Source organism: Oncorhynchus tshawytscha, linkage group LG13 (genome assembly GCF_018296145.1).
Source record: "Oncorhynchus tshawytscha isolate Ot180627B linkage group LG13, Otsh_v2.0, whole genome shotgun sequence".
Classification (NCBI taxonomy): Eukaryota; Metazoa; Chordata; class Actinopteri; order Salmoniformes; family Salmonidae; genus Oncorhynchus; species Oncorhynchus tshawytscha.
In genome coordinates this window covers 12,164,711-12,180,717 of record NC_056441.1, presented here as the reverse complement: position 1 = coordinate 12,180,717, position 16,007 = coordinate 12,164,711, and the positions used below count along the sequence as shown (strand labels likewise).

The 16,007-nt window shown below is 41.7% G+C and overlaps 2 protein-coding genes and 2 pseudogenes across 2 annotated transcripts; all 4 read right to left on the bottom strand.

The window, feature by feature from the left end:
• Positions 1-1,884: 1,884 nt before the first annotated feature.
• On the bottom strand, positions 1,885-4,860 carry LOC112245991 (60S acidic ribosomal protein P1). Its single transcript, XM_024414247.2, has 4 exons — positions 4,635-4,860; positions 3,529-3,603; positions 3,168-3,273; positions 1,885-2,006 (listed from the first exon to the last, which is right to left on the bottom strand). Exons 1-4 carry the CDS (start codon positions 4,704-4,706, stop codon positions 1,924-1,926), a joined length of 336 nt encoding a protein of 111 aa, XP_024270015.1. The 5' UTR covers positions 4,707-4,860; the 3' UTR covers positions 1,885-1,923.
• A 2,231-nt stretch (positions 4,861-7,091) lies between these two features.
• Positions 7,092-8,171, bottom strand: LOC112245982 (prostate stem cell antigen-like). The gene is made up of 3 exons (XM_024414232.1): positions 8,071-8,171; positions 7,772-7,888; positions 7,092-7,524 (listed from the first exon to the last, which is right to left on the bottom strand). The coding sequence occupies exons 1-3, from the start codon at positions 8,120-8,122 to the stop codon at positions 7,313-7,315; spliced, it is 381 nt and encodes a 126-aa protein (XP_024270000.1). The 5' UTR covers positions 8,123-8,171; the 3' UTR covers positions 7,092-7,312.
• Positions 8,172-9,429: 1,258 nt separating this feature from the next.
• LOC112246053 lies at positions 9,430-9,604 on the bottom strand (annotated as a pseudogene).
• A 472-nt stretch (positions 9,605-10,076) lies between these two features.
• Positions 10,077-13,968, bottom strand: LOC112246004 (annotated as a pseudogene).
• Positions 13,969-16,007: the final 2,039 nt, after the last annotated feature.

The window sequence follows — 16,007 nt, the reverse complement described above, 5'->3', positions numbered from 1 at the left end:
GTCAATTTAAATACATTCATTAGGTCCTAATCTATGGATTTCATGACTGGGAATACAGTTATACATCTGTTGGCCACAAATAGGTTTAAAAAGGCGTGGATCAGAAAACCAGTCAGTATCTGGTGTGACCACTACTTGCCTCCTGCAGCACAACACATCTCCTTCACATAGAGTTGATCAGGCTGATGATTATGGCTTGTGGAATGTTGTCCCCCACCTCTTCAGTGCTTGTGCGAAGTTACTGGATATTGGCGGGAACTGGAACACGCTGTTGTACACATCGATCGAAAACATCCCAAATGTGTGACATGTCTGGTGAGTATGCAGGCCATGGAAGAACTGGGACATGTTCAGCTTCCAGGAATTGTGTACATATCCATGTGACATGGGACCGTGCATTATCATGCTGAAACTTGATGTGATGGCGGTGGATGAATGGCACAACAATGGGCCTCGGGATCTTGTCACTGTATCTCTAATTGCCATTGATAAAAATGCAATTGTTTGTTGTCCATAGCTTATGCCTGCCTGCCCATACCATAACCCAATTTTAGTGTCTTTTTGTCCACAGAACAAGTTCTACCTGTTTAATGATCATGCTGTTTAATCAGCTTTGTGATATGCCACACCTGTCAGGTGGAGGGATTATTTTAGCAAAGGACAAATGCTCACTAACAGCGATGTAAATACATTTGTACACAATATTTGAGAGAAACTTTGTGCGTATATCAAATTTCTGGGATCTTTTATTTCAGCTTATGGAACCAACACTATATATTTTTGTTCAGTATACTTAATTGATGAATGAAGGTCACTTATCAGTAAAGAACTCCCCTCAACTGGTTGTCTCGGGTCTTATTGAAAGGAGAAAAAAAGACACTCCATGGAATGAGTTTGACACCCCTGATATATAGACCGTAGACAACGTTCTCTCCCATCAGTGGTGGCCAACTCCGGTCCTCCAGTACCCCCAACAGTACATGTTTTTTGTGGCCCCGGACAAGCACACCCTATTCTATTTAACTAATCATCAAGCCCTTGATAAATTGAATCCGGTGTTTCTGTCAGGGGCTACAACAAAATGCCTGCTGTTGTGGATACCGGAGGACCGGAGTTGGGTGCCCAATCTCCAAACCACTATTGGGTATAAACTATTCTCAGGAAGAATAACCTGTAGTTCCTTAAAATAATGTGTCGTTCTTGGTCTTCAGTATTATGTTTTTCTTGTGCTGTGAGATAGCGGGTGATTTGAAATCTAAACCCATTCATTTTTTAATGAGGAATTATGCAACAAGGTCACCAGTTTGAATCCCAATGCGGCCTGTTCTCCCAACAAATCACATGTAATCTGCATTCTAAATGACTGACTGTACAGATGTGAGTATATAACAGGTGTAGTGGACTAGGTATTGGGGTATAGACCAGGTCACAGGTTCTAGAGCTCTATTCAAATGGGAAGGTTATTTCAGATTGAGCCGACATGCAGCATTTCCTTTACACTTCAATCATGCTTGTAAGGATGAACTTCCGTGATGCGGATTGACTTTCTTAAAGGTGGTACGGTATTTGTAGCCCTAGTCATGTGATCGAGACTATCCAAAAACCACAACGTGAAGTAGGTCAAAATCTCACCTTTACCATCAAGACAAGACCGTACAAAAAGGTTTGAGACAATTTCAATGACAAACAGGATGTCATAATAGCAGGATTACTGATTAGAAAAACCTCTTATATTCATACTCTACTTCATTCATAATCTACTATTCCACCTATTGGAGATGATACATTGTTCACAGGTGATCACATTTAATCCAATGTCTTTATCCCATAATGTATTTCAAAGCGCACTTGTACCCAAGGAGTTTAAATGAAACCACGTTGCCATTTCTGTTGCTTTGATTTTATTATTTACAAAAAAATGGTTTAGTCGAAAAGACCGAAGCCCATGTCGTCATCAGAACCCTCCTCGGATTCTTCCTTTTTCTCCTCCTTCTTCTCCTCCTTGACTAATACAGGAAAACAAGGTATGGCATCAGTACATGTATAGTGAAATAAATATCCTTACAGTTGTCAAATTAGAACAATAATCACAAATGACTAAACAGACCTTTCTTACCAAAACGTCTGATTCATGACGTGTTCAAAACCAGGAACTCCTGACTTACGAGCATTCAAAACAAGTTCTGACTGAGGGAAATCGGTTTCAACGGCCATCCAACTCGGAATTCCAATCCAGAAATTCTGGGATCTTTCTAGAGCTCTGACTTTTTGACCTAGTCTTTTTTTTTTTATCTTGGCGTCTTAAAAGCACCGATTAGGCCAATAAATAAAAACGTATCCATTAGTGACAAACTGGCTCAATAAGAGCTATGGATAAACAGACCCTGAGTTTATGAAGCTCAAAGACAGTACAGTATGATTTAGGAACAGGCATGATGATGGTGCAACCCTGGCCCTGATTCAGAGCGGCAGTGGAAACCATACCACCAGGGGTGCGCCTAGTAGTCGGACAAAACTAGCATCGTAACAGATTTGGGCAATTTTCTGGATACGATTATGATCAGAGCTTAAAAAAAATTATCAGTGATCGTTAGGTTATTTTCAGGTGCCAGCAAGCATCTCAGAGTTTCTAAACCATACTGTCCGAGTCAGTCATGTGCGTGGCTTAATAACTAGACGGGATAGTTTTCCTGTCTGTAAAGAGATGGGCGGACTGCACGTTGATCCTGCTGGTCGGGCTCGGATCATTCATTTGCCTTCTATGATAAATCACACGGCGAGGACATTTGCTGTCATTGTGCATCATATCTAACAAGTGGGGCGAGGGCATCATATCTAACAAGTGGGGCGAGGACATCATATCTAACAAGTGGGGCGAGGGCATCATATCTAACAAGTGTCAACATGTCAACATGGCCAACTCCAGTCTAGCAGGTGCTCGCTAGCACCAGAGATGTCTGAATCTTTGCTGTGGGTGTTACAAGAAGTAAAAGCATGTAGAGTTTGTTTTTAAAATCACTGACGGTAATAAGCACTGGAACATGGAACCCATGTTACTGTGGCCCTGCAGGTGAAACCCTGGCCTACTGAACAACACAATGGCCCTCTAGGACCGTGGCCCCATACCCCTGGTAAAGGGGGGTGAAACCCTGGTGTCCTTTAGTTACCTGGTGCGTCTGCTGCAGGGGCGGCGCCTCCAGCAGCAGCAGGGGCAGCTCCACCACCAGCACCCACGTTGCAGATCAGGCTGCCAATGTCCACGCTGGCCAGAGCCTGTAACACAAACAAGATAGGGTCAGACATGATGCTGCCTTTACACTTTAATTACTACCATGTCATAATAGCATCATGGTTTACAGAGAACAACTAAGTACTGTCACCATTCGACATTAAACAAGGTTCACACAAAACAGTGAGTTGGAAGGTTTTACACCATAGATATGAAGGAATAAATCAGAAGTTACACAGAGTATTTCTCAATGAACTCCTTCATGTGTTTAGGGTGATGGAGAAAAGGGCTTGACTCACCTTGGAGAACAGACTGGGCCAGAAAGGCTCAATAGTCACATTGGCAGCCTTGATGAGAGCCATCAACTTGTCCTCCTGCAAATTATTATATTACACATTTCAGACCTCTACTGTAGAAGCATGAAGACAAAACCACTAACAGTATTTGGCTGTTGTTGGTATTTTTTTAATTTAACCTTTATTTAACCAGGTAGGCAAGTTGAGAACAAGTTCTCATTTACAATTGTGACCTGGCCAAGATAAAGCAAAGCAGTTCGACACATACAACGACACAGTTACACATGGAGTAAAACAAACATACAGTCAATAATACAGTATAAACAAGTCTATATACAATGTGAGCAAATGAGGTGAGAAGGGAGGTAAAGGGAAAAAAAAGGCCATGGTGGCAAAGTAAATACAATATAGCAAGTAAAACACTGGAATGGTAGATTTGCAATGGAAGAATGTGCAAAGTAGAAATAAAAATAATGGGGTGCAAAGGAGCAAAAATAAATACAGTAGGGAAAGAGGTACTTGTTTGGGCTAAATTATAGGTAGGCTATGTACAGGTTCAGTAATCTGTGAGCTGCTCTGACAGTTGGTGCTTAAAGCTAGTGAGGGTTAGCCTTGGACCAGGTTAGTAAGTAGTTGGCCAATGCCAAGAAGGGGGGGGGGAAACCCACTGTATGAGTAAGCCAACTTATTGGCTGCTTTGATCGCATTCACCAGTTTATTAGGCTAGGAAGAATGTTTCAAATAGTTCCATTTGGCTAGCAAATTTCCATAGATCTGACCATGGCGCCAGGGTTAACTAGCAGGCTATCGTAGCGATGCATACAGCATCGACACATTGCTGGCTACACAGACTAGAAGATGCACATGTCTGTGGCGGTAACTAACGTTAAAGAACTGATAGCATGTTAGTTAGCTAGTGACATTGACGGCTAATTAGCTGTCATTTTGGACAGCTAAGGCGATAATATAGTTGGCGTTGCTACAATCCCTTCATATTTATTCAGACTCAGCTACACACTACCCCGGAAGTAGACAAGAACCAGCGTACCAAGTAAGGCTGGTTAGCGACACAAGAGGCCGGCCAAGGCACCATTTTAAGCGGGACTTACTGTGACGGTGACTTCATCGTCGTGGAGGATGAGGGCAGAGTAAATACAAGCGAGCTCAGATACAGATGCCATCTTTCTGCGTAGGTTTTACAGTTTTGGGGTCGGATGCCTAAATTTAGTGGTGCTAGTCGCCGGATTCTGGGCCTTAGCTTCAAGAGAAGAACCAAGCACCTTAGGCACGTTTACTTCCAACTTGGATTTTAGCGGAAAGAGAATGAGAAAGGGCGGGACAAGGGTGTATATACTAAACAACGTCACTTCTATGGGAGGAGTCAATGCAAATGACTACCGACTAAAACTTATTTGGATGACTTGAAGAATGAACAAATAAGACCACAAAGCAATTTTTTTTTAAATTAAACCACAGATGTATCTTCGTTTTACTCTTCACATAGGATCAAACCCATTCACATAGGATCAAACCCATTCAGGTGTATATAGCCTCATTACTGTTATTTTATTGTGTTACTTTTTTCTTACTTTAGTTTTTTTTATTGTTGATTTATTTTTGTAGCATTGTTGGTTAAGGGCTTGTAAGTAAGCAGGTGGTTGTATTCTGCACATGTGACAAATACAATTAGATTTAATTTGATAAAATTTGATTTGAGTTACATGACACAATATAAAACACGACCAAAGCCATATAAATAAAATAAATAGATTTTATTACTGCACAACAACTTCACACTATTCAATATATATATATATATATCTCTTTATATATATATACTCACAATATTAACAATACTGTATATAACAATATATATATGAGAGCTGTATCGTATATGTAAAAGTATCGTATATGAGAGCCGACATCGTATGCACTCACTACTGTAAGTCGCTCTGGAGCTTCTGTTAAAGGACTAGAATGTAAATGTAATACAATGTCCTGGTTCAGCCACCAGGAAGATATTCTACATGAGAACTGGTTCAGAACCACAACCAGGAAGTTATTCTACATGAGAACTGGTTCAGAACAGCAACCAGGAAGTTATTCTACATGAGAACTGGTTCAGAACAACAACCAGGAAGTTATTCTACATGAGAACTGGTTCAGAACCACAACCAGGAAGTTATTCTACATGAGAACTGGTTCAGAACAGCAACCAGGAAGTTATTCTACATGAGAACTGGTTCAGAACAACAACCAGGAAGTTATTCTACATGAGAACTGGTTCAGAACAACAACCAGGAAGTTATTCTACATGAGAACTGGTTCAGAACAGCAACCAGGAAGTTATTCTACATGAGAACTGGTTCAGAACAGTCTCAGAAGAGTTTAATAAACAAGAAAATAGCAGAGATACAAGTATTTGTGATTCAGGTCAAATATAGCACTTTTCTTATATTTTCAAGCACTGGAGCGATTATGTTTTGTATTTTACTAGTTGCGATTTGTAACTATAACACTCTGTAGATTTATAATTCATTTTTGTAACCGAATGCCTCTATTCAATCAGATCTCCTTTCGCTGACATCTCCATAGCGGTTGTTTTGGCTGTGTCAGAGGTTGAACTGTGTTAACGTTGTTCAATCCACAAACGGCTCCAGGCATTATACCTAAAATAGACATTGCCATTGGCAGCACGGAGTCACATTTTATACATGGGCTCTATTCAGTCTTTATAGCTGAAGGGTTACAGATTCCCCAATAGAAATGTAAAGGTTATTTCCGATTGAGCCGACATAGGCAGCGTTTACTGTGAATGCAGTCTCTGCTAAAAGCAGGATCATCGCCTTTAAATGTAATTAATGCTGTTAAACTGAAGTTCCATGATGCGGATGATGCCAGGTACCCCAAGTGGGTGGATGTTTCCCTTAAGGACCTATGGGTCTAAAATGAGCAAACTCCACTCAACCAGGACACCGGGCCATGCAAAACGGACTCAACCATTGCTAGCAAATTTTAGGCCTGCACGGTGTCTTTATTTAGAATAATCATTCTGTGCCAACACACATCTAATTGTGTAAAGTGAACATGTACCTGTGTATGGGGTCACCCTGGTAGTAGGTTTTTATACAGTACCCAAGACCAGTCTTTGAGTAAATCTGAGCATGGGAAAAAGAGCTACTGCCTAAATACTGTAATGCAGGTTTGATTGAATGGAGCCCTTAACCCTTATAGTGAAAAGGATGTCCTGTTGTCTGCCTGTCATCCTATACACAGGTATGTGACATCAACCGACACCAGGCAGGGTAAAACTCCAATACCATCGTTTGTGTTTCAGTTCTTTGTTACAAGGCCATCAACACCACTACTTTAAAAACTGGTGGATGGAGACACGTCAAACTAATGATCGGGTGTGTTTTTATGATGAAATTATTGCCTCTTATTTTTGCCAGAACATATTTGTACACATTTCAGTCTTGCCTTTTGACAACGATATGAGGCCTACTGCCTTTCTTCAGCATATAACTTGACAGCCATAGAGGTTAAACAAAAATAAAAACACCAGCAGAGATTGACACATATTTATTTCAGTTGCTCATATTCATTCATTTCGAAAACTTGATTCAGATACACAGTAAACAGCACAGATAGGAAAACTTTGTATTTCTTTCCTATCCGACATAGATCCTGAGGATGAGCAACAAGAACAAACAAAAAAACCAGCAAAGATGAACCCACATATTGATTTCAGTTGTTCATTCATTCATTTCAAAAACTTCACAGAGTTTCACAGAGACAAAACCAGGCCAGATAAGAGAAAAGACAAGCTGAGCAACATGAAGTTGAGTCCAGAGACTGATGAACCATTGACGTTACAGAGGTCAGTCTGACAGCAGCTGACCTGGATCCCCAATAAGGCTCCTGGAATGGTGATGGTGGAGGCGGCTGTTCTACATGTCAAGCTGGTGGTGCAGGTCTTAGACATGTACTGGATCCCCACTGGTGACAGACAGTGGAAGATAGATGAACTGGTTAAGATGAACTGGTTAAAGGGCTGGCAAATTGATTGATTGAGTCTATAACTGATAAGAGAAACAGTGAGGTATAATTTATTTTATATACTGACATGACAGAATTATTGACAATATTTATTTCAGTTTTCACTAACCTACATAGGCAAAGTGACTGGTACCCCTGTCCAAAACCCTACCTACAAAGAGATGTGTTAATGTATCTGTGCTCTTACAGATTTGGGAGACGGCGGTCATGCAGGTGTCATTTGAGACCAAGCAGTTCTCTATGTTCTGGTTGCATTGAGCATTGCTGATTGTGTAATCACAGGCATAACACCGCAGTGCCTCCACTGAAACACCATAATGAAACATACAGTATACGTGTAAAACATCACTGAAATTCTTTAGATATTGACAGAACACACAATTCGAACTACACAGAAATCCAGTAATTAGATTACAGTGAAAGGCACAATACACATGATTTAGGTAATATACCATGATGATAGATAATTAATTCCAAAATACATACCTGCAACGTTCCCAAACCAAATGGGCATTAGTAACACAAGAATGGTCTTCATGACTGATAATGTGAGTTCTGACAATTTTATCTTGCTGTAATAAAGTTGTCTCGTCTCTGCTGGGGGTTTAAATAGCCAGGTGTGTTTGTGAAAGTCTACAGATTGTTACCAAGCAGAATCCACAACATTATTCAGAACCATTGTGTAGCATGAAAGATTTGTGATATCTTGTTTCATTTACTCCCTATAATTACTGTATACCACAGTTACCAAAAAAAAAAAAAAAACTCAAACATTGGAGGCTGCTGAGGGGAGAACGGCTCATAATAATGTCTGGAACGGAGGGGAAACGGAACAGCACCAAACACATGGATCCCATTCCACTCTATCCACTACCATGAGACCAGCCTCCTGTGTAAAGATTAGTGGATGTAGAGTGGCTTCAGTCAAACTGGATGTCTCACCTTGGGTTATATGAGTCTGAAAATAACCAAATTAGCTCATTAAATTAGATAACCAAGTGGTTTCACTCATGGCTGTAAACATCCGGTTTGTGGGGGACTGATTTGGGGGGTTGGTAATTAGGTAGGGGTGTGTTCTCTTGAGGCTGTGGGCTTTAGTTATGTTAATTAAGACTATACATTAGAGTGCATTAGGTTTGTGTGGGTGTTGTCTGTGATTGATGTCTTTTTAGATCATATGATGTAATGTTGGGTAGAACCTGACCCAGGAGTCATGACTTATATCAGATCTGTGATTAGGGACTGATTCCAATAGAATGGTATTTGTACTTAAAATATTATTTTACATATTAACATATGGGTATTAGATTATATTTGTAAACTCATTGAAGATCTTTAGCACATAATTATGCACATAATTCACATAATTCTATCCACTGATACTGCAGACACAGTTTCCAGGTGATGTTCAGAGACATATGTCATCACGTACACATTCAATCACATTGTGGCCAGTTAGGCTGGGATTCTGTACAGCACTTTGAGATATCAGCTGATGTAAGAAGGGCTATAGAAATACATTTGATTTGAGTTAAGCTTATGGTAAGAACTCGGTCCTGACAGTGATCAACTGACAAGTTCTAAATCCCACATAGCTCTCTATTCACCTACAAGTGGATAAATCACCTACTCTAACAGATGTTTGGTGAAAAGTTAGACAGTAAACAGTGTAGAGAAATTTGGTGTACTTTTTTTTAAACAGTCTTTTCACTTGCGGGATATAATAGATCACCCCCAGAATACTTTGCAAGGGTGAAATCTGCATAAACATTGTTGATTGGCTGTTTTTTAGTATTTTAAATGTTTTATTAAAACAAAGCATCGCATTATTTATATTTACAACGACAGGGGTGCACCGTTCCTGGAGGTACTGCAATACCAGGTCGATGCGTGGAGTGGACGGAGCAAGCCCCTATTCCATCTCCCTGTTCCAAACATCTATTTAATATATGGTCCCCAGATAGGGGACGTATCAGGTATTAACCTGATGAGAACAGATTTTTTCTTTTGGAAAAGTTTTATTACATTTCCTTTAAAAACAGCTCATATATATTTTTGTACATCATTTTATATCAATAAAAATGGCATAAAAGCATCAAACACAGCATTTGGATATTACATTTACATTAGTTCAAAAGTACATGTTGTTAAAAAACATCCAATCTGTAAAAGCCATTTAAAATGTGTACAAATGATTTAACAAAAGTAAAACATTTTTAAGACATGAAAACTTGTTAAAAGTCACTTTGTTAAAAAGCGGTCTTCTGCCCTTTATACAGGAACGGGGTCCTTATCAAACTCGCCTTCTCCTGCTCTTCCGAATCAATAACCGTCTTGTCCTTCGGGGCCCAGAGGAGATCGCTCCCCTAGGCGCATCACCCTAGGCACCGCAGCGCTGTCAGGCCGTGGCCGCCGGGACCTTGGGTGTTGTGGGGGACCTTCCTCTGGGGTCGAGGCTCCCTTTCCTCTGTACCACCCCAGGGCTTCTGTGGCTACCATGGCCACTGCCTGGGGGTGGACTCTACTCGTTTCGCTACCAGCAGGTTGCGGGAGGACCACAGTGCATCCTTCAGACACGTGAGGGTGGGCCAGAGCTTGGTGAAGGCCTTTGGTGGAATAGGCCTTCAGCCCACCCCATACAGCACGAGCTGGGGCGTTAGGTCCTCCCCTGCTGGCAGACACAGAAAGATCAGGAGGCCTGCTTCCTTCCACAGGTCCCTGGTGGCTCTGCACTCCCAGAGCAAGTGCCCCACCGACTCATCTTGGCCACAGCCTGGTCGGGGGCACGTGGGTGTCCTTGCCATGCCCCGGGAGTGCATAATGGCCCTGACTGGGAGGATCTCGTGGGCAACCATCCAGGACAGGTCCCGGTGCCGGTTCAGCAGAGCAGGATGGGCCACGTTGCGCCAAACCGTTGTGGGCTCGACAGTAGCAAGCCTGCGCACTGGACACACTGGTTCCCGCTCCTGCACAAGAGAGAGAAGAGAGCTGTGTTTAGTTAAAACCTTGACAGCCTCTTTTTCCAGTTTAAAATGTTTTAAAAACTTTTGGAGCTGGACGTAGTGTGTGGGGAGCAGGAAGGAGACTGGGGCTCGCAGGTCGACTGGGATCAGACTCAGAGTCCTGAGGTAAGATCCCAGCCAGAACCGTGCAAGGGCCTGAGTCTTGTTATTGACCGGGGAGGTGGCAAGAGTGAGATGTAACGCTGTGTAGCGGTTGCCCAGGAACAAGTAGAGGTCAGGCAAGCCTTTACCCTCCTTGGACCTGGGCCTCTTGACCACCTCCCTCCTCAGCCTCTCCCATTTGCCTCCCCACAGGAAGTAAAACAGCATCCGTCCCAGAGCTAAAAGACTTGTTCGTGGGGGGATAAAAACAGAACTGATTAATAACAGCACAGGTAAAATCACAGCTTTAATGCTTTAAACCTTGCCCTCGTAAGTCAGCTATCGAAAACCCCGTCTCTGTTGTACAGTCCCCAGGATCCCACCCCAGTTGCCGCTTCCTCCTCTCTCCCGGTCAGACTTTACCCCCAGTACCCTTATGTCAGTCATTTTAACTGTCAGTGGTAGTCTGGTCAAGTCTGGGTCTGCCCACTTATCCTCATGGACATGAGTGGGTAAGTTAGGTAGAAATTGGTGTAGGGGAGGTCATACTAGCTTCACATAGAATTGATTAATGATGTAACCTTAAAAGGTAAAATGAATATAAGGGTATGTGTACACACAAATACCAGTAAGTATTATGAACATTTTACATTCAAAATATTATTAGATAAGATTTTCAAGATCACAAAGGATCTCTTACACACAATTATATATACCTATGCTTCATCCATCAGTAATACTAGTTTTCTGTAGCTTGGTGGTAGTTGAACTAAATTCAAATCTTGGTAGTGTTTTCAGTAGCGGTGTAGCTAGGGTGGTGTAGTGGTGTAGCTAGGGTGGTGTAGCGGTGTAGCTAGGGTGGTGTAGCGGTGTAGCTAGGGTGGTGTAGCGGTGTAGCTAGGGTGGTGTAGCGGTGTAGCTAGGGTGGTGTAGCGGTGTAGCTAGCTACTGGAACTACACACAACTTTTTTGTTGTTGCAAAAATAACATTTAAAATGTGTGAAGTAGGAAAGAATTTCCTTTATCTTCGGATAAAGCACTAAATAAACTTCAGTTAGTGCTAAATATGGCTGCTAGAATCCTGACTAGAACCAAAAAATTTGATCATATTACTCCAGTGCTAGCCTCTCTACACTGGCTTCCTGTCAAAGCAAGGGCTGATTTCAAGGTTTTACTGCTAACCTACAAAGCATTACATGGGCTTGCTCCTACCTATCTCTCTGATTTGGTCCTGCCGTACATACCTACACGTACGCTACGGTCACAAGACGCAGGCCTCCTAATTGTCCCTAGAATTTCTAAGCAAACAGCTGGAGGCAGGGTTTTCTCCTATAGAGCTCCATTTTTATGGAACGGTCTGCCTACCCATGTCAGAGACGCAAACTCGGTCTCAACCTTTAAGTCTCTACTGAAGACTCATCTCTTCAGTGGGTCATATGATTGAGTGTAGTCTGGCCCAGGAGTGGGAGGGTGAACGGAAAGGCTCTGGAGCAACGAACCGCCCTTGCTGTCTCTGCCTGGCCGGTTCCCCTCTTTCCACTGGGATTCTCTGCCTCTAACCCTATTACAGGGGCTGAGTCACTGGCTTACTGGGGCTCTCTCATGCCGTCCCTGGAGGGGGTGCGTCACCTGAGTGGGTTGATTCACTGATGTGGTCATCCTGTCTGGGTTGTGCCGTAGTGGAGGTCTTTGTGGGCTATACTCAGCCTTGTCTCAGGATGGTAAGTTGGTGGTTGAAGATATCCCTCTAGTGGTGTGGGGGCTGTGCTTTGGCAAAGTGGGTGGGGTTATATCCTTTTTGTTTGGCCCTGTCCGGGGGTGTCCTCGGATGGGGCCACAGTGTCTCCTGACCCCTCCTGTCTCAGCCTCCAGTATTTATGCTGCAGTAGTTTGTGTCGGAGGGCTAGGGTCAGTTTGTTATATCTGGAGTACTTCTCCTGTCCTATTCGGTGTCCTGTGTGAATCTAAGTGTGCGTTCTCTAATTCTCTCCTTCTCTCTCTCGGAGGACCTGAGCCCTAGGACCATGCCCCAGGACTACCTGACATGATGACTCCTTGCTGTCCCCAGTCCACCTGGCCGTGCTGCTGCTCCAGTTTCAACTGTTCTGCCTTATTATTATTCGACCATGCATTTATGAACATTTGAACATCTTGGCCATGTTCTGTTAAAATCTCCACCCGGCACAGCCAGAAGAGGACTGGCCATCCCACATATGCTCTCTCTAATTCTCTCTTTCTTTCTCTCTCTCGGAGGACCTGAGCCCTAGGACCATGCCCCAGGAATACCTGACATGATGACTCCTTGCTGTCCCCAGTCCATCTGACCGTGCTGCTGCTCCAGTTTCAACTGTTCTGCCTTATTATTATTCGACCATGCTGGTCATTTATGAACATTTGAACATCTTGACCATGTTCTGTTATAATCTCCACCCGGCACAGCCAGAAGAGGACTGGCCACCCCACATAGACTGGTTCCTCTCTAGGTTTCTTCCTAGGTTTTGGCCTTTCTAGGGAGTTTTTCTTAGCCACCGTGCTTCTACACCTGCATTGCTTGCTGTTTGGGGTTTTAGGCTGGGTTTCTGTACAGCACTTTGAGATATCAGCTGATGTACGAAGGGCTATATAAATACATTTGATTTGATTTGGTTATCAGAGCTGCCTAATTTACACTGGACTCCAGAGAGATCTGTTCTTGCAATGTGTAGTCTATGATGATTCAGATTTAGATATGATAATTTATCAGTTTGTGATGTAGTAACTTTATTTAAGTTAAATATATATATTTTAAAGTTTATCTTTAATGTAGCTTAACTTCTTCCAGCATGAAGTAACTGGTAGTTTGGTAAACTATATTTTCAGAGTAGTTTCCCCGAAAACGGACTATGACATGACGCTCTCGCATACTTTCTCAAAGGCTCTTAATTTAGCGTACTTAATTGTCTGCTAATAGTTAATGGGCTCCTCATTGTATTCAAACTGGTTCTGTATGTTTATGCCCCAGAGCATTCACACATACCCCACTGGGCAATCAACAAGTAGTTCTCTGAACTTCCCAGAGCCTTGGAAGCTACCAGAAAAGAAGCTACACAGATACAATGTTATATATGAAACTGTTATTTTTAAAACTGATACATACACATCGTATCAAAAAATGTAACATATCGATATAGATTTTCCATATCCATCCCTAGTCAATTTAAATCTTCACACTGTTGTTGCTGATGTGATAATATTAAATGAGGCTACTCTGTGTAACCCTCATACTACTGACAGGGTTCATTTTGACCGCAGAAAAATATTGTTTATCATAGTCCAAAGGTGGTTTATTAAATTCGTCACATTTTTCATTTTAAGCCTCCATATATCCCCTAATTCCAATATATCCATGACATTTATGATTTCCTTAAGTGCCTGAGGGTGATAATTTGTAGTGTGATTTCCTTTCCGGTCCATAGAGGTATTTAAAACCGTATTAAAATCTCCCACCATAATAATAGAGTCTAGTGTTGCTTGTAGAGTTGATAAATTCTTATATATATTTTCAAAGAAGCTTGGATCATTATTACAGCCTTGAGTTAAATCAAATCAAATTGTATTTGTCACATGCGCCGAATACAACAGGTGTAGGTATAACTTACAGTGAAATGCTTACTTACAAGCCCTTAACCAACAATGCAGTTTAGAAAAATACTAGGCTTCAGCTAGAAGTCAAGACATACCACCCCATATTTACAAATGGGTCGAGAGAGGGCCTGTCTTGTCTTAACGTAACAGCCAATCAACAATGCTTATGCAGATTTAACCCTTGCATAGTCTTTTGGGGGTGATCTACTGTATCCCGTAAGTGAAAAGACTGTTCAAAGAAGTACGACAACCTCCCCTAGACCCATTTTTATCCAAGTTACCCACTCCTATCCATTAGGATAAGTGGTTTGTTACCTTCTGGTTAATAGAGCACTATTTAGGATTAAGACTTGACAATTGCTCACTGGCAGATCTGAGTTCCTAACATAAGCTTAACTGACCACCGTGTGATTGAATGTATATGTGATGATGTAATGAACAACAGACATTTTCCATCACCAATGAAACTTTGTAGAATCTGTTGTCTGCAGCATCAGCGGATAGAGTTATGTTCATATAATCTAATAATATTATATCAAATGTTAATGTGTAAAATAATCGTCTTCTAAGCACAAATACCATTCTATAGAAATCAGTCCCTAATCACAGATCCGATATATGTGGTCATAAGTCATGACTCCCGGGTCAGGTTCTACCCGACATGGCATCATATGATCTAAACAGACATCAATCAAAGACAACACCCACACAAACCTAATGTATATGTAACCTCTAATGTATAGTCTTAATTAACATAACTAAAGCCCACAGCCTCAAGAGAACACACCCCTACCTAATTACCAACCCCCCAAATCAGTCCCCCACAAACCGGATGTTTACAACCATGAGTGAAACCCCTTGGTTATCTCATTTAATTAGCTAATTTGGTTCCTTCCAGAAAGTACAAGGTGTGACATACAGTTTGATAGATGCCAGCCTACATCAACTACTATAACACACACATTTACCTGTAGAAAGAACACGTCTTCTTGACATTTTGATAAGTGAATTAATAGGCTGTGTTTAGACAGGCAGCTTCATTCTGATTTTTCTTTTTCAGAAATTGTTCTTTTGACCAAACAGATCAGCTCTGAGCAAGCTCTGATGTGAAAAAAGTTGCGGAACAACGATCAGAATTTGACTGCCCTTTTAAAATCAGTCTTTCCACCAAACATGTTTGTTATTTCTATTGGTTAGGTTGCCAGAGATGCAAACCAGTCGTTTATTCTTGGTGTTCTGTATCTATGGACACACACCTGTCATTCAGTCTTTTTGTTCTGTATCTATGGACATTCTTATCCCTTGCTTCCCAGCTAACAACAAACGTTCCCACAATTTTAGAGATCGTTCCCTTAAGAGTTTCATTGGGCTATTAACTAAAGTTTTCAGAGCAATGTTCCAGTGATGTGCAAGGATTGTTTCCAAGAGACCATCCCCTTAATGTCAAACAGAACTTGACCAGAAGATAGCTACCATAGAAGACAGCCAAAAGTTAGTTGAATTTCCATGTTATCGCGATGCTTTCAACAATCTAAAAGCACAATTTCTATAGTTGAAAAAACATGTATTTTGCAAGTTGTAGGCATTTAGAATGAATGACATCACATGCCCCAGGTACATTCAAAATCAATTAGGTTGCCTAGAGCGTTGGGCCAGTTACCAAAAGGTTGCTAGATCGAATCCCTGAGCTGACAA

Bases quoted from the DNA above. Each gene is read 5' to 3' on its own strand.
- LOC112245991 (XM_024414247.2), bottom strand. From the start codon at position 4,706: ATGGCATCTGTATCTGAGCTCGCTTGTATTTACTCTGCCCTCATCCTC. The intron at 3,604-4,634 runs GTAAGTCCCGCT...AATAATTTGCAG, and splicing joins ACGATGAAGTCACCGTCACA to GAGGACAAGTTGATGGCTCT. The intron at 3,274-3,528 runs GTGAGTCAAGCC...TTTGTGTTACAG, and splicing joins GGCCCAGTCTGTTCTCCAAG to GCTCTGGCCAGCGTGGACAT.
- LOC112245982 (XM_024414232.1), bottom strand. From the start codon at position 8,122: ATGAAGACCATTCTTGTGTTACTAATGCCCATTTGGTTTGGGAACGTT. The intron at 7,889-8,070 runs GTATGTATTTTG...ATGGTGTTTCAG, and splicing joins TTGGTTTGGGAACGTTGCAG to TGGAGGCACTGCGGTGTTAT. The intron at 7,525-7,771 runs GTAAGAGCACAG...GTCTGTCACCAG, and splicing joins GACCGCCGTCTCCCAAATCT to TGGGGATCCAGTACATGTCT.